General features: G+C 43.8%; 1 protein-coding gene across 1 annotated transcript in view; it reads left to right on the top strand.

Annotated features, from left to right (window-relative positions):
- The first annotated feature begins 454 nt into the window (after positions 1-454).
- FBXO3 (F-box protein 3) overlaps positions 455-17,785 on the top strand; it is a 23,926-nt gene continuing 6,595 nt past the window's right edge. Inside the window, exons 1-5 of the mRNA XM_029911552.1 lie at positions 455-593; positions 4,076-4,165; positions 7,549-7,712; positions 13,053-13,167; positions 16,076-16,307. Coding sequence (XP_029767412.1) covers positions 487-593; positions 4,076-4,165; positions 7,549-7,712; positions 13,053-13,167; positions 16,076-16,307 — 708 coding nt within the window. The 5' untranslated portion in view covers positions 455-486. The remainder of the gene's footprint in view (positions 594-4,075; positions 4,166-7,548; positions 7,713-13,052; positions 13,168-16,075; positions 16,308-17,785) is intronic.

The following is a 17,785-nucleotide window of genomic DNA, read 5'->3' as shown; positions in this document are numbered from 1 at the left end:
GGGGGGGCAGGTGTGCTGCAGCACCCCCTGGCTTGAAGTGGTTTCCAGCATATGGGGTTTACAGTTTGGTTCAATGGTTTTCAGCATCCTCCACCATAACCATTGTTCTAGCTAGCGTGACCAGATAGCAAGTGTGAAAAATCGGGCTAGGGGATAATAGGCCTCTATCTAAGAAAAAGCCCCAAAGATCGGGACTGTCCCTATTAAAGCGGGACATCTGGTCACCCTAGTTCCAGCAGCACTTAAGACTGAGCCCAGGCCGTTGGGCCACGTGGGGGCAGGATCCCCCCTTTGAAGTCTCTGCCGAGCCTGCAGTTCCCGCGCTGCCCTGCAGGGCGCTTTGCGCGCCCGGGTTAGGCGCGGGCCCTTTAAGAGCTTCCTCCTTCCAGCCCGCCCCTCCCCGGCGTTTGATAACAAACCGGCGTGAGGGGCGGGGCTCCCCGGGCAGCAGCAGGCCCGGCCCGGCCCGGCGCGAGGCCTTTCAAGATGGCGGCGGCCGTAGAGCCGGAGCCGCAGCCCCTGAGCCTGGAGCTGCTGCCCACCGACCCGCTACTGCTCATCCTGAGCTTCCTGGACTACAGGGATCTCCTGAGGTAGGGCGGGACCCCGGGGCTGGGCGCGTCTGCGCTGCGGGCCGCTCCCCGGGGGTCAGACGCTCCTTCGCCGCTACCTGCCCTCCGCTGCGGGACTGGGGCGGCGCCCCTGGCGCGGCGTGTCCCGGGCTCTGATGCGCCCTGGCCGGCGGTAGCGGCCCGGGGGGCGTGGGCGGCCCGCGGGGCAGCGGGGTTTTCTCTCGGAGCCTGTGCGGCACATCCCCGGGCAGGCGGAGGGGCCCCCGGTAGGGGGGAGGGACGTAGGGTAGCGCAGCAAGTGGATTTCGCGATCCCCTCTAAGGAGGCGTCAACAGGTGTGTTCTCCGTAAGTGCCCCAGCTTGTGTGCGCGGCGCCCCCGGTCCCGTCCTGTGCTGCTGCGGGGCGACCTGCACCGTGCCAGGTGCGTCCCCTGGCTGCAGAACAGCCGCACGGGGTTGCTGTCCAGCCCTCGGCGCGCCGGTGCTCACACATTGCTCTCCCAACTCCAGCGGCCCGGGACGCTGCAGGGAAACATTTCGTGTACATTCAGGCTGGGCAGTGCTGTGAGCACACCGAATTGGTGTGGCAAACTGTGTAAGAGAAAACGTTTCGAGGTTGGGTACCACGCAAGAAAACTTGGAAATTCTCATGAGAGGAAACTTGACCTATGTGACGTTACTGAAACCTGTACACAGTGTTGTAGCTGTGTTGGTCCCAGGCTGTTAGAGAGACAAGGTGGTTAAGGGAATATCTTTTTATTGGACCCATTTCACCCATCTTGTATCTCTAATTACTGAAACCTGGTTGGATAACCACAGTATTTGGTTGTTAAAATTGCTGATTATAACCTGTTTTCAGAAGGCTAGAGTGGATAACAGATGGGGGGGTGGCACTATACTTTAAAGATCCCATTACAATAACTCCTCACTTAACATCCTCCCGCTTAACGTTGTTTCGAAGTTACGTCGCTGCTCCCTTAGGGAATGTACTCGTTTAAAGTTGTGCAATGCTTCCTTATAACGTCGTTTGGCTGACTTCACAAGGGAGAATTACACAAGTTCCTCTTCTCCGCCTCCTCCTCCTCCCTTCTTCCCTCCCAGCGCTTCCCAGGACTTTCTGGGAGGGAGGAAGGGAGCGGGGAAGCTGCTGCCCCCCACCCCCCGGCAGGCAGGGCCACCTGGAACGCAGGGGCTTTAGGGGCTGCAGGGCCCTGGGCTAACAGGCCCCGGGGTCCTGGCCTGCAGCTCGTAAGTCCCTTTTGGAATGCGGCCCTGCGAGCACGGGCCGGAGGACTCAGGAGGAGCAGGGGCAGCCGCGCAGCCAGCGGCCAGAGAGAAGCATCGCTTTCCCCTTCAAAGCCGGCCAGAGAGAAGCAGAGAGCCACCTACACACCCCCTGCACGAAACAGGAGCTGCCCCAGGTAAATGCTCTGCACCTCCTGCCTGCCCCGGCCCTGAGCCTCCTCCCGCACCCCCCATCCTGAGTGCCCTCCTGCACCCTAACTCCCTCCCAGACCCTGCACCCCACCCTGAGTACCCTCCCACACCCTAACTCCCTCCCAGACCCTAGAGGTAAGCCAGGGGCACCTCCCCACCACAGTACTCTACAGTATATGATGCCTTTTGTCTGCCCCCCCAAAAATTCATGTACATTAAATTTACATTACATTAAATCTACATTTACATTAAATCTTATGGGAAAATTGGATTAGTTTAACATGGTTTCACTTAAAGTTGCATTTTTCAGGAACATAACTATAATGTTAAGTGAGGAGTTACTGTACCTGTTTTAGTGTTATTTAATTAACTTTCACTCAGGATCTTGAATGCATATGGATCAATGGAAGGAGTACTGACTAGGGGTGTTACAAATCACTGAGAAAACAGCATGATTAACTTCTTACACACATGTCTATAATGTATAGGAAGGAAAATTGTGGGATTATTGGAAACTTCAATTTGGGAGGTGTGTGCTAGAGGTCTTATACTGCCAGTAGTAAAACATGATTAGTTTCTAAAAAGTATAGATAACTTTTGAGGTATTTTGAGGTAACTTTATTTTGAATATCATTGTGGTGGATAAAGATGAATCCATCGCTTGACTGGAAGTTGATATTTGTCTAGGAACTAGTGATCATGACCTGATTCAATATGGGTAAACCGAGGATAGAGCTATCCAGTAATATGTATAGTTGGTGCTTCAAAAGGGCTAATTTCCCAAAGCTGAGGAAACTTCATAACAAAGTAAAATTGGGGGGGAAAATGACTTAGTGCAAACAGCTCTCTCAAATATTCACACTGTGCTGTTCTTATTTCATGCTGATAGTTACATTATTTCCTGTACTTGAAATTAATATATTTTAATATTTTTAAATAGGTAGTAATCAACTGACAGGTAGTTAAAAAGTTTCTTCCATCACTGTACTACCACTGATGGAGCGCCATCTGTAGCGGCAACAATGAAAGCACTAGTGTAGGCTGACTGCCTAGTAGATAAAACTGATTAAAACATCAACACCTTGCCCAGGGGTAGACAACCTATGGCACGCATGCCGAAGGTGGCACGCAAACTGATTTTCAGTGGCACTCTCACTGCCTGGGTCCTGGCCACCGGTCCGGGGGGCTCTGCATTTTAATTTAATTTTAAATGAAGCTTCTTAAACATTTTAAAAACCTTATTTACTTTACATACAACAATAGTTTAGTTATATATTATAGACGTATAGAAAGAGACCTTCTAAAAACGTTAAAACGTATTACTGGCACGTGAAGCCTTAAATTAGAGTGACTAAATGAAGACACGGTACACCACTTCTGAAAGGTTGCCAACCCCTGAGCTAGCCTATGCTAGCACTGCTACCACTAATGGAGTGTCACAATGGAAAATGTCTAGTAAAATTCTTTTGTGAAATAGACCTATGTCTTTGCCTATTCTACAAAAATATTTAATTGCCAAGAAAGTTCCCTGATATTCATTCTCTAGGGCTGTGCCTACACTAGCAGATTGTCACTGTAATTCACTGGCTTTGCAGCTATAGTGAAGACAGTCCTCAGGCATATTTGTCATCATGGAGTGACTCTGGTGGTGTATTATGGTGACTGCCAATGTAGATGAGACACAAGACTATTTTGTGGCTGGAGGGAGTGCAGGGGTAACCTCACCCCCACCCCAAATGTCATAAACCATTTTAGAAAACCCTGTTTTTGCTTGGGTATCTAACAGGATTAAAAATGTGGTTCTGTAACATGGTTTATAACATTTATTTTCTTCTCTTTGCTTATGTGGACAAGAAAGCCTTGTTACAACATGTTTTAATGACAGTTGTATTGCATTTAAAACTGTTTGTATTCCCTAAAAATAAAGTTACAACTTGTTAAAATTTTATAGCTCTAATGTTCATTTTGACATATAATCTTAAATATGTTAATACCTTGACTTGCATTTGTCCTTCGTTATTTTACTACTTTTTGTAATCAGACTTAACACTGACTTATATTTATAGCTGCTGCTATGTAAGTCGAAGATTTAACCAGCTATCAAGTCATGATCCATTGTGGAAAAGACACTGCAAGAAATACTGGCTTTTATCTGAGTAAGTAAGGGTACTCTTATCTTACGGAAAAAAAAATTAGTTTGCAGCAGTTCTTTTTAACCAGCTCATTTGGTTAACAGCACTATTTTTGCATAGGATCTTTCAGAATAACATTGCAAAATGCTTCATAGCCTCTCGTGGTCTTTAAGTAATGCTTTGTAGATCCAATATTAACAAAAGTTGTGAGATCAGCTGTATTCTGATATCAACTGAACAAAGTTAATGTTAGCTCTTGAAGATACTCCTAGAGATTTGTTTAATATTGTTACTTCTATGTTACATGGTGGATTTGGCCTCTTCTTTAGGAATGGAGATGGATTCAGGGAGCAATTCAGGTAATTTTTACACAGTGCCACAATTTTGTGTGGTGCTTTTCAGACAGATGATGATGATTAAGGCAATGTTTTAGTCATGGGGGGGGGGAGGGGTGGTTCAGGGGTGCTGGGGGCAATGACCCGGGAGCCCTGCTGATGCTGGGGGCAGGGCTTCCTAGCAGCTCCATCCCTGCAGCTCCTAGGTAGCGGAGGCAGGGGCCAGGGCAGGGCAGCTCCCTATGGGGGCGGGACCTGCAGGTATGGGCAGTGTGGAGACCCCTCCACCACCTACTAGCTGCAGGGGTGCCCCCCACCCCAGGTAAGCGCACCCCCACACCTCCCAAACCCCTACCCCCAGCCCTGAGCCTCCTCCCACACACCCAAACGGCTGCTGCTGGTCCAGGGGCTGCCCAGCTCGAGCAGCCCCTGGGCCAGCACCAGCCACAGATTCGCCGCCTTAATGATGATGTCCCTGTTCCAAAGAACTTACCAACTAAGACCATGATCCTGCAAATGCTTTGCATGGATGATATTCCATTGACTTAATTGAAGTGCTGCACAGATGCAGAGGTCAGAGACTCTAATGAGATTGGGACTTAAATTTAGGCAAAAGTCAACAAATGATGACACGTGGAGTGGGTGAACATGGGGAATGGAGGGCACACATCATAAAATTACAGTCACTGTCACTCGCAATTTCTGAAAATAAAATGACTGAATATTTCCATTTTGCAAATGGATATTGTATTCTATTTACATGTTCTCATTCAAACTAAGAATCGGTAAACACAAAAGCATTTCCTAACTTTTACATGCTTTGTAGTATTTGGAAATGGCCTTCTCTCTAAAATATAACTAACCTGTTAGTTCCACATCTGAAAGCTGCATGAGAGACAAGAAACTGCCCATTTTGAATAGAACAGCCTGAAAACAACTTAGTGGAAATATACAAAATGGAGAATTCTGTTTCCCTTTTGGCAATACTGGGTATGCATGTCCTCCCCTTCAGCTTCTACCAAGATGTTTGGGGGGAGGGATAGCTCAGTGGTTTGAGCATTGGCCTGCTAAACCCAGGGTTGTGAGTTCAGTCCTTGAGGGGGCCACTTTGGGATCTGGGGCAAAATCAGGACTTGGTCCTGCTAGTGAAGGCAAGGGACTGGACTCGATGACCTTTCAAGGTCCCTTCCAGTTCTAGGAGGTAGTATATCTCCATTTATTTATTTATTTAAGAAAGCTAACTAGTTTTGCTCCTCAGTTGGTCAGTCAACAGTTGCAGTCAGAGGCGGATTAAAATCTAGTGGGGCCCTGGGCACAAAGAACATTTGGGCCTCCAACACCCTGGGGGGCTGGAACCAGAGAGGACCAGCATGGCCATGGCCCTCCCCCCTTTTAAAAGTGGGAGGGCCATGCCTGCCCACTTCTTAACATGGGTGTAGTAGCCTCAGGCAGGCATGGCAGGGGCTGCACTTCACAGCAAGGGAGGTGATAATAATTTCCCCAACTATAAAGCACAGTCCCTGCTAGTGGTGCCAACCTCTTCCCGGTGGGGGGCTGAGATTGGCCTTAGCTCCTACTCACCATGGGGCCCTGCTCCTCCTCTTCCCCCTCTGAGGCCCTGGCCTGGCCAGGCCTGAAGCCAGAGCCTGGCAGTGATAAGAACCACCTAGGGAGCCCAGGCCACTGTGGGGAGCCCTGGACCCTCTACCTGCCCTGGGTGGTGCACCCTGGGATGCGGGTACCTGGGCCAGGGGCTGCTCTTACCACCCCGGCCCTCCACTCAGGGCAGGTGGAGGGTCTGATGCTCCCCATAGCAGCTCAGGCTTCCTGGACAGTTCTTACCACAGCCCAGCTCCAGCATCTGGCCTGAGCAGGAGGCAGGGCCACAATTCCAGCACCTGTTATGTGACCCCCTCCCCCCCATGCTTTTACACAGGTTCCAGTGCTCCTATAGGGGCCCCCAAATTGGCCGGGGCCCCTGGGCATGGGTGCCTGGGACTGTGTGTTAATCTGCCACTGGTTCCAGCCCTCTAGCAGCTCAGGAACACTCAGTCCTGGTAAAACTTTCAACAGTCAGCCTTGGTGGATGGGCCATATCATTGTATCTGAGCCTCCTAAATGGCAGTGCCTGGCATGCTAGTCTGATCTGAAACTTCTGTCCTTGTATAAAAAGGCCTAAGGAGATAATTATTTTGGGAGTTCATTTTCAGTGTTACTTACTTTGATGAATGGTTGTTCTTTAAGTCTGATTTTTATGGGAACTATTTTTAAAACTTAAATAAGGCCACTGACCAGGCTCCCACCACCTTTTCCTCACTCAGCTCTTTCAAAGACTTCTCTTTTATGATGTATACAAGAATGAATTGATAACAATTAATAAACCTTCCAAGTTATTACCTTCTCTGTTTGTCTTAATGTGTCCTGTCTTCTCTGTATCTGTTTTTTAGATTGTGAACTCTCTGAAGATTGAGTTTATTTGTGACTTAAATGCTGAAATGTTCGTTGCTGTTCTACAAATGAATAAAAGCTGAATCCCCTGCTATTTGTCTCAATTTTTAATGGGCGTTTGTTTGTTTCTTTTTATTGCAGGAGGTGCTCTTTGGAAAATAAAATGTCATCTACACATGAAATCTTTATTTTAATTGTCACCTCTATTTTCGTGACCTGGTTTCTGGTCCCGTAGTCCTTATTTAGGCAAAATTGAGAAAGGACAGCAGGGTTGGACTTTTTTTTTTTTTTTTTAACTTAAATGCCTTCTGCACATGCAAGTTAAATTGATCTGATTTAGTTTTCTACAAGTTCCTGAGTTTAATAATGGCCCACAGTCCTCTAAAGAAAAGATGACTGGCTGAAATGTAGTTACTTGCAAAGGAAATTAAAAATTTGAATAGTTCCATGAATTAGTTGAACATCTGTACCTTCACAGGACTGAAGTGTATCGATGTACACTGTTATAACATAATGTTATCATTTTACTTAGCAAAACCCTAACTGCCTAAGCAATAACTTATTGTTTTTAAAGTGAATTTGTTAGACTAGAAACTTATCATATTTTTATTCTTGTCTATTCAGGGCAGAGAAGACTCAGAGAAAGCAGAGCTGGAAGGCTATCTTTATAAGTATTTACTCTGATTTAGGAAGGTATATTCAATATTATGCTACACTTAAAAAAGCATGGGATGATATAGAGAGATACTTGGGACAGCGGTGTCCCCGGATGATTGGTTCTTTGAAAGGTATTGTATAAACATTATTTTTGTTTTTAAAGCCAAGATATATTTGTATAGTTGTAAAGTTTTACACCCACTGCATAATCTAGGTGCCCTATGTAAGCAAAAGTACTAACTTTTATCAAACTGAACTCCAAAAAAGATTATCCCGAATCTTAGACATGGTCCCATCCTTCCCTCTGTTCCTCACTGATTTCCCAAACTTCTTGGACAAGTCTGAGAGAACATGCGGGCCCATTTCTTGTCCTGAAGGCCTTCAAATCCAGGGTCAAGTGAACCAAGACATGAAGCGAGGTCCAAAGTTGAGCCCCTCCACAAGAGTGACCTGCTGCTAGCTCCTTCTCTGTTAAATCGGCATAAGTGTTTTAAGAATTATCACCGGGAGGGGGAGAGTAAGGGTGATGATTTTTCAAGTAGTCCGGCCCACTAAGTGTCATTGGTAAAACAAACATCGTAAATTCAGCTAGGAAACTGTTGGTAGGCAGCACAGATTCCAGAGCAGTGACGAAACCTGGCTACTTCCTCTGTGCCTTCCTCAACACCCAATTGGCACTTCTGTTCATACACTCCTGCAGACCTCTCACTGTGCTCTCTGCAGCACCGTTAACTTGGGGAGGACTTGTAGCTGGGTAGCCGAGATCAGGTTTTAAAAAGGCTGAGATGGGGTGAGGTATTATAATTTCCCTGAGTGAATCCTTAGGGTAGGGATTGAAAGGGCCTAAGTTAAGGTTGCCTGGCTACTGTGTGGAAAGTGTTACTCTGCATTTCCTGGTTTTCTAATATTTGTATCTTAATTTTTCTATGTAAATATTCTTAACTCTACATGTCTTTGTTTTGGAATGTTTGAATTTTAGGAATCTAGGCTGAGATCCTCAAAGGCGCCTAAGGGAACTTGGCTGCCTAACTCTTAGGCTCTTTTGACAATCGCAACCAAACTCCTGTTCTAGAAGGACATGAAGAGCTAAGGGTAGTGTAGAGGAAAGGATGGTCAGATGGCTAGGCTGCTAGTCTGAGACTCAGGAGACAACCTTGGCTCAATTCCCTACTATGCCACACGCTCCCTCGGTGACAAGTCACTTAATGTCTCTGTGTGACATTTCCCCATCTGTAAAATGGGGATAATAGCACTTCCTACCTCAGAGGTGTTGCGTATAAGTACATTAAAGATCAAGGAACTTGCATACTGCAATAATAGGGGCCACATTAGCACCTAAAATAGGGTTGAGGTCCTGCAACCTTAACTCCATGTTAACTATTTTTTGTTGTTTGTGGATTTTCTTGTATCTGGCTAGTCTTTCACAACTAGGTGTCTGGTTCAAATCCCTTCCTGGTCACTACATTCACCAGTAGTAAATACTGTCTTGTGACTGTTGGCCTATGTTAAACGTGGTGTGTGTTTGTCCAAGCCCAATTTCCAGAGGATGAATGTCCAGGTTGCACAAAGTACTATAATCACTGGCAGCCTCAGCAAAGAGTCCAAAGATTGAATTATTGTGAAAATTTAACTGCCTTCTTATTGAATAAGAGACACCATACAGTGAGGAAACTTACATTGCTTTTGCCTGTACTGCACCTATCCTGTAATTAAATAGGGATATTGTTTTGATGGCTATCAGGGTGTCATAATAGTGTGATTGTACTATTTAATATTTTCATTTCAAGACTTGGATAATAGAGTCGAGAGTTCGCTTATAAAACTTATGCATGACCCCGAGTTGTGTGGGGTTGCAAGTGCTTTGGAGAGCAGGATTAGATTTAAAACAACCTTGACAAATTAAAGAATTGGTCTGAAATCAACAAGATGAAATTCTGTAAAGACAAGTGAAAAGTAGTACATTTAAGAAGGAAAATACAAATGCACAATTACAAAATGAGAAGTAAATGGTTGGGTGATAGTACTGCTGAAAAGGATCTGGGGGTCCTAATGGGTCACAAATTGAATGAGTCAACAATGTGATGCAGTTGTGAAAAAGGCAAATATTCTGGGGTGTGAGGTGTCCTATGTAAGGCACAGAGGTAATTGTCTTGTGCTACTCAGCACTGGTGAGTCCCCAGCTAGAGTACTTTGTCCGCTTCTGGGTGCCACACTTTAGGAGAGATGTGGACATGTTGGAGAGAATCCAGAGGAGAGCAATAAAACCGATCTTTAAGGAAAGGTTAAAAACTGGGCATGGTTAGTCTAAGAAAAGAAGACTGAGGGAGGACCTGATAACAGTCTTCAAATATATTAAGGACTGTTATCAAGAGGATCGTGATCAATTGTTCTCCTTGCCCACTGAAGGTAGAAGTAGTAGTAATGGGCTCAATCTGCAGTGAGAGAAATTTAGGTTAGATATTAGGAAAAACTTTCTAATTGTAAGGCTAGTTAAACTCTGGAATAGACTTCCATGGGAGGTTGTGGAATCCACATCATCAGAGATTTTTAAGAACAGGTGGACAGACACCTGTCAGGGGTGGGCAAACTTTTTGGCCCGAGGGCCACATCTGGGTATAGAAATTGTATGGTGGGCCATGAATGCTCACGAAATTGGGTATTGGGGTGTGAGAGGGGGTGCGGGCTCTGGGGTAGGGCCAAAAATGAAGAGTTAAGGGTGTGGGAGGGGGCTCCAGGCTGGGATGGGGGGGGGTTAGGGCTCCGGCTGGGGTGCAGGCTCTGGGGTGGGGCTGGGGGTGCAGGAGGGTGTTCTGGGCTGCAACCAAGGGGTTTGGAGGGTGGGAGGGGGATCAGGGCAGGGGCACCAGGTGGGGCAGGAGTGCAGACTCTGGGTGGTGCTTACCTCAAGCAGCTCCTGGAAGTAGTCCCCCTTCCGGCTTCTACACTGAGGGGCAGCCAGGCAGCTCTGTGCGCTGCCCCATCCGTAGGCACCACCCCTGCAGCTCCCATTGGACGCGATTCCAGGCCAACTGCGGGGTTGGCGCTTGGCGCGGGGGCAGCGTGCGCAGCCCCCTGGTTTCCCCTATGCGTGGGAGCCAGAGGGGGGACATGCTGCTGCTTCTAGGAGCCGTACAGCGCCTGGAATGCGCCGAGCAGGGCAAGCCCCCAACCCCGCTCCCTGGCTGGAGTTCTGGAACAGGGCAAGCCCCAGACCCTGCTCCCCAGCAGGAGTTCAAGGGCTGGATTAAAACGTCTGAAGGGCAGGATGCGGCCCCCAGGTCATAGTTTGCCCACCCCTGGTCTAGGTATACTTGGTCCTGCCACTGTGTGGGAGGCTGGTCTTCATAATTTCTGTGTCCCTTTTTGCCCTACATGTCTCTTATTCTATATTAATTCATAAGTTTGTTTTGAAGACCCAATTTAAAACATCTCTGCATAAAAAAGATATTTAGTCAAGTGGCTTTGAGCTAAAATTCTTTTTCTAAAAATCAGTCTGTAGCCTCATATTAACTTTGTCTTATGAATGTTTGCTTGTAACATCAGAATCTATAAAGCAAATTGAATTGATTTAAAATATTTTAAGGGCTTCTAATTTTTAGTGCTTTATAACATAAAATGTACCCAGGCAGGTTTATAGGTATCTGTTTGGTCCTATTCCATATAAAGCCAAAAGAACTCAGACCTTGTTAAGCTTGTTTCAGTCTTCTGTGCGAAACTGACCAGAAGCTGTGCTGAGCTGTTGGCTCAAGTTGGGGTGTGGAATAGCAAAGCTCAGAAGCAGAGAAGAAATTTCCCCTCCTACAGAGAGAAATTTCCCCTCCTGGGGTTTACTCTTGGTGATTACTAGGTTGTGATTTTTTTTTTATTAGAAATATTTGGAAAACAGGTTTGTAACTGTTTACAATGACTATTAAATGTTGCTTTTTTTGGTACTTTATTTTTTAAATATGTTTTAATTCAGTAATAGATTTTTAAAATCAGAAGGGACAATTAGATCATCTAGTCTGACCTCTTGTATAACAGTGGCCATAGAATTTCATCCTGTTGTCCCTGGATTGAGCCCAATGTTACTGATATAAACATACAGCCAAATTCAGGAGCAACTCTACTGAAATTAAATGGAATCTCTCCATTGAGAGAATAGTTGGCTAGCCCTAGGAAATCATAACATGAGAAATGTTCATTATGTGCAAGGTTATCACAATTTTATATAGTGGGAAGAGCAGATCTCTTTCAGGATCTCAAAAGAGACACCATATGAGAAACTTAGAGTAACTGAAGCATCTCCAAGATTGGCTTTTTTATTGTCTTTTTGCTGGAAATTTAAAGTGGCCATCTCCTCCTTTAGTGAAATATTCTAAATTGTATGGTAATGATCAAAAAAAGAAAATCGGCACAGAACCTTTTTTTATGGTAGCAACTAGGAGCTACAACTTGGTTGGCTGAGAGTGGCTGAGTCAGGACTCAGTCAACTAACTTCCAGTGGTCAGGGCAATGTTTGTTTTCTTTTAGGGAAGGTTCTAAGAGTGAGTCACTTTGTTTCTCCAGCCTGTGCTATTGAAGAAACACCTACTTCTAATAGATTAGTATTGTTGAGATCTCTTAGGAGGCAAAAACAGACTACTGTTATATGAGTAACCCTTGTTCTGAAATTTGTGATATACTGGTATTTTATGTTACCTAACACACTAGCATACTATTGGAGTTAGTACCATGTAATGAACTCCCTGTTTGCTTGAAGAAGGAGTTGGTAGTACAAATAATAATCTGAATTTTGAATGTTCTTAGATGTATTAGTTAAGGTAATGCTGTCCATAATTATTCTTGCTATTGTGCCCAACGGTAAGCACCAATATCAAGGGTCATTGGTCAAAAATCCTACTTTTGAATTTAGAGAGTCACAGTGGGATGAATAAGGAGAGTGATAACCTTAATTCTGAATTTCTGGACTCTTGGATGATTGAGTCAGATCATTTCTATTTTTGTTTTCCTTTGCACTAAATGTAGAATAAGACTGCTCCTAAAACAAAACAAATTTTTTTTTTAATTCACTGCACTTTTGTAATGTCAAATGCAGTTGAAACTCGGGTCCTTGTGGTGGCTGGAGGGGGCTTTAAAATGAGCCTTTTTTTTTTTTTTAAATTCATTGTACATTTGCTGATGCCACTATAGCATAGCTGAAAAACTTAAAAACATTTAGTTAGGCCAAATTCTGCTCTGACATACAGCAATGCAGCTCCAGTGAAGCCAAAGGGGTTGCAACTGTGTAAATGAAAGTAACATTTGTCTCTAGTTGTCTTAAGAGAGCCACCAATTTTTGTCAGGCATTATCCAATTGAATTTTAAGAGGGGTTTACACAAAGTACTTTAAGCAGGATCCAATTTATTGAGATAATCTCTGAAGCAACAGTTCTTGTTTCTCTTGTCTGAAGCTGCCACCTAAAAAAACCCTGTTTTTAATGTGTTTGCAGATAGTGTGCAGGAGGAAGACCTAGATGCTGTGGAAGCACAAATAGGTTGCAAACTCCCTGATGATTATCGGTGTTCATTTCGTATTCATAATGGACAGAAACTAGTTGTTCCTGGGTAAGGAGTTAAACCTACTATCAGTTCCATTATTTAATTATTTCTTTTTCTTCATGGTGGCCAGTTCAGTTAAACTGAGACATGGAGTGAGGATTGCAATGCCTGCTGAGCAGGCTATGCAAAATATTATATATAGTATAGAAGTTAGCTATTGTGTTCTTTGGGTGAAATCTTCACAAGAATCTATGTCCCACTGTCAGCAGTGCCTTAGCAGTGGGACCTAGGCATCTAAGTTCCTTTGCAATGGAGCTAGGATCCTAAATGCCCAAGTCACTTTTGAAAATGGGACTTTAATGCTTTTGGAAAGTTTTACCCTTCATAATTAACAAAATTTTAGCCCTGGATATTTATGGCCCTCAATTACACCAATATTTACAGAGTTACTCTGGATTCTCTGTGTTGTAATTGAGAGCAGAATTAGCCTATTTTGTACCAGAATTTGCAGAATAAATGGTGTGATAAAATGGTCAGGGAACTAATTTCCAGACCTGGCAATACAAGAATAGTCTTAAGTGTGGAGGTGGAACCATTGGAAAAGCAGAAGACTAGAATAGAAATTTTGCACCCTACAAAATATAATTTTTTAAATTTTTTTCCATGTTACTGAAAAGATGAAGTCTCCCTGAAATGTAAAACTGACAATTCTTGATATCTTAAACAAGTGACTAAACATGGTTGCATATTGTGCACCTTCAAGCCTCTCATGTTTAGCACACTGGGCTGTATTTGAGGGAAAGTGACATGAGTGGTAGAAATACTTCCAAGAATGGTATGTTGATGGAAAAAGATGGGGATCTGAGGGGTGTGTGTGTGTGTGTGTGTGTGTGTGTGTGTTTGAGTTGGCTTTTGCATGTTTGTGGCACCTCTAACTTCTCACTGGGCGGCAGCTTGAGCCTTTTTGGGTATCTTTTTCCCCCAACCCTAGAACCAGGTGTGTAAGAAGTAACCAGTTCTGCATATTCATGAGGATGACTTGGACCGTTTACAAGTAGGTATTCTAGAAGAGATTTTCAAAAGGGAATTAGGCAATGGGAGTGACATGCCTTGTTCCCCTTTGAAAATCTCCCCTCTGTGGACAAGTCAGTGATTTAACAAAAGCCAAGTGATGTAATGGAACTGGTCAGGAAATGGTAAAAACTTCTAGAAATGCTATCCTACTATGACCCTCAAGAGCTATTAAATCCTGGCTTAATATTACTAATGTATCCAAACTGTACATTTTTAAGAGAAAATAGTGAAAGACATAAAACAGCTTCTTGAAGGATCTGATCAGTATTGCTCTTGACACTTCAGAAATTTCCAAAGCTGTTTACCTGCCACATAAGAGTGTTGTCATGCTTAAGCAATGCTTGGGAGTAACTAGGCCTGCATGCTGAGACAGTTTACGTTTTTATCCTATTAACTCTTCCCCACTTCTTTTTTTTTTTTTTTTTTTAAAGCAAGCTAAAAGTGTGAAGGCTCTCTCTTGACTTTTTTTTTGTTCTCAGCTTGAATACAGATACCTTGAACTAGGCACTGTGTGATTCTCTCTCCTTTCCCCCCACCAGCTGCCAGTTATGTTGCATTAGAATTATAGCTCTTTCCAATGTCTTCCAACAAACACATCTCTCACCAGCCCATCTGTATTGGAAATATTTGTACATATAGAGAGCTACTGGAGAATGTCCATCAAATTGTGCCAGAAAACAATGAGAATGCTGTAATCTGCAAAATTTTGTGGTGTTTAACACTACATGTCAAAGTTTTCATGATTATTTTAGGTGTCTGCTTTTTTTGATTTAGTGTACGTTTATAACCTATGGCAGATTGGCCAGCTAAATGTGAACTACACCTATACCCCGATATAACATGAATTCGGATATAACGCGGTAAAGCAGCGCTCCAGGGGGGCGGGGCTGCGCACTCCGGCGGATCAAAGCAAGTTCGATATAACGCGGTTTCACCTATAACGCGGTAAGATTTTTTTGGCTCCCGAGGACAGCGTTATATCGGGGTAGAGGTGTATTTTTCAGATTCTACTGATGAAAAAGAGAAGCATGCTTCATGGGGGTTTTCTTTTCCTTCCAAATGTAACTGAATAATTTTCAAGTCTATGTAAATCCTAAGTGCAGATCCATAAATAGGTATCTGTTAAAATAATTGCTGACTTGTTTCTTAACTATTCTTAAGGGATGAACAGAGTTGTTGAATTTTATTAATTTCTTACATCTGGCTTCAGTCTCAACTCATTTTGTGAATGAATCTAGGTAACAATTACAGAGTAGCAGTCGTGTTAGTCTGTATCCGCAAAAAGAACAGGAGTACTTGTGGCACCTTAGTTAGTCTCTAAGGTGCCACAAGTACTCCTGTTCTTTTTTTTTTTTTTCTAGGTAACAATATGTCTTGTCAAATATTTGTTACTAAAGTTGACAATTTCTTGGCCTATAGAAACTAAGCATTCATGAATATTCCTTTTAGTACTGAAAAGAGTTGATGCAAAACTTGAAGTGCAGAATATAGTCCCAGTTTCTGCCTGTGAAGCTGCCCTATTATGCTATTTCAATGGTGAACGGATGCCCTAGGCTGCTTTAACTTGTGAGGCAATTGACAGTCACCAGAATGTCCCAGAACTCCCTTTCTTCCTGTGCGAAGCATGGAAAATGAGCAAGACCATATTTGTTAAAACCGCTTAGTTTTTTCTTACCCCAAAAAAACCAAAAAAGAAATCTGTAAGGCTGGTGTTATGAATTGAGGACCTGATTCTGTAGAAAACATTACAATTCACACTTCTCTGGGTATAAGTATTATGCCTAGATGGCAGAATTAGACCTTAGAATGAGTTGTTATTCATTGAGTAAAAGGTAAAAGCTATCTTTGCATTGTTAATCAAGTGTTCATTGTTTCTATTTTTGTTATTGTTCCTTCTAAGGTTGATGGGAAGTATGGCACTATCCAATCACTATCGTTCAGAGGATTTATTGGATATTGACACAGCAGCTGGGGGATTTCAACAGCGTCTTGGTTTGAAACAATGTCTTCCTTTAACCTTTTGCATTCACACTGGCCTGAGTCAATACATGGCACTAGAGAGTGTGGAGGGTCGTAATAAATATGAGATCTTCTACCAATGTCCAGTAAGGAAGAAATGTTTGTTTATAAATGTATCTTTTTGATAAAACTGGCATTTGTCCTTTGCATGTTATAAAACATGTGAAATATACAATATGCACAGTTTAATGAGTGGATGCTCTGTATGCTATGACTGAGAGCATTTAACTGGTAAATAAAAATGTCTTTGAGTTGCCCTCAGGTGTACACCAAAATTACACAAGAAGACTATTTAACACAACAGTCATGTGACCGTAGTGTGTAATGCAGTTACTCCTGGGGGAATTCTGTGCCACTGCGCAATGCAGAATTTTGCAGAAATGAACATTGTGCATGCAGAATTTTCTTTCCCCCAAAGAAATGGGCTGCAGTGCTGCTAGCTGCTATTAGGGGTCACTGGACTCAGCAGAGCCCAGCTTGCACATAGAAGACACTGCTGGGGGGAGAGCTAGAGGATTCCTGGCAGCTGCAGTTCCCAGCATGCCCTGAGGAAAGGAGAGGGCAGTGTGCAGGAAACTCTGTGCAAGCCTGGGACAGAGCATCAGGCTGTTTCTCCCTCTGGATCCCTTGGTTCTGGGGTGGAGGGGGACCCTGCAGCTGGGGATGGGGTGTGGGTATCTGGGCTGGGGGAGGGCCCCACGGTTGGGCTCTGAGGAGGAGGATGTGTGGGTGTATTGGTTGGGGGGGGCCTGCAGGTGGGTTTTGTGGGCAAGGGGTTTTGAGTGTCTGCCCCCCTGACTGGGCTCTGGGGAGGGGAAGGGGGCAGAGAAACAGGAACTGGGTTGTCATAGGGGTTTCTTTAACTCTCTACTCCTGGGTGAATTTTTGTGTGTCTGTATTATTATAGATATACTTGCTGACAGGTATTTTGAAATAAATTACCAAAATAATTGAAACTGGCATGATTATGTAGTGTTATTTTGACAAATAAAATTTGTGGATTTTTCCAGAATTTTAAAATATTGTGCGCAGCTTTTTAATTTTTTTGGTGCAGAATGCCCCCAGTAGTAATGATTGTAGCCAACTTCTATGCAGATTTTAAGACATCATGGGACAAACTCATCCCTGCTCTAATCTATTTAATTTGGTAGAATTATACCAGGCATGAATTTGTCCCAGTCTATTTCAGCAAGTCTCACTTTTTCATTGTTAAACTTTGTTTTGCACAGTGGGGGATTTTGGATTTAGCAGTGAGTTATAGACTTGTTTTCTAGAAACAGCAAAAGAGAGAAAAAAATTGGGTATGAGCTTTTTGAGAAATATACGCTGCTTACTCTACAGTGAAAGAACAGAAGATCAGTTTGTCTTTTTAAAAAAAGACAAACAATTTAATCTTGTTGAAAGCTTTATAAAATTGCTTCTGATACTACAATGATGGCAACACCCTAATATTGGAGTCTGGTTGTGCTCGCTTGCACTGGTATAATTCCATTGATTTCAGTGGAGTTTACTCCTAAGTCTCATTAGTGTGTGTGGAGAGAATCAAGCCCTCAGTTCCTGAACAGCTTTGTCTCTTTCACGGATTAAAGTG

The sequence above is a fragment of the Terrapene carolina genome, unplaced genomic scaffold (genome assembly GCF_002925995.2).
Source record: "Terrapene carolina triunguis isolate 2854851 unplaced genomic scaffold, T_m_triunguis-2.0 Scaffold96, whole genome shotgun sequence".
Taxonomy (NCBI): Eukaryota; Metazoa; Chordata; order Testudines; family Emydidae; genus Terrapene; species Terrapene triunguis.
The sequence above is the reverse complement of the archived record's forward strand: the minus strand, read 5'-3'. Positions and strand labels throughout refer to the sequence as shown.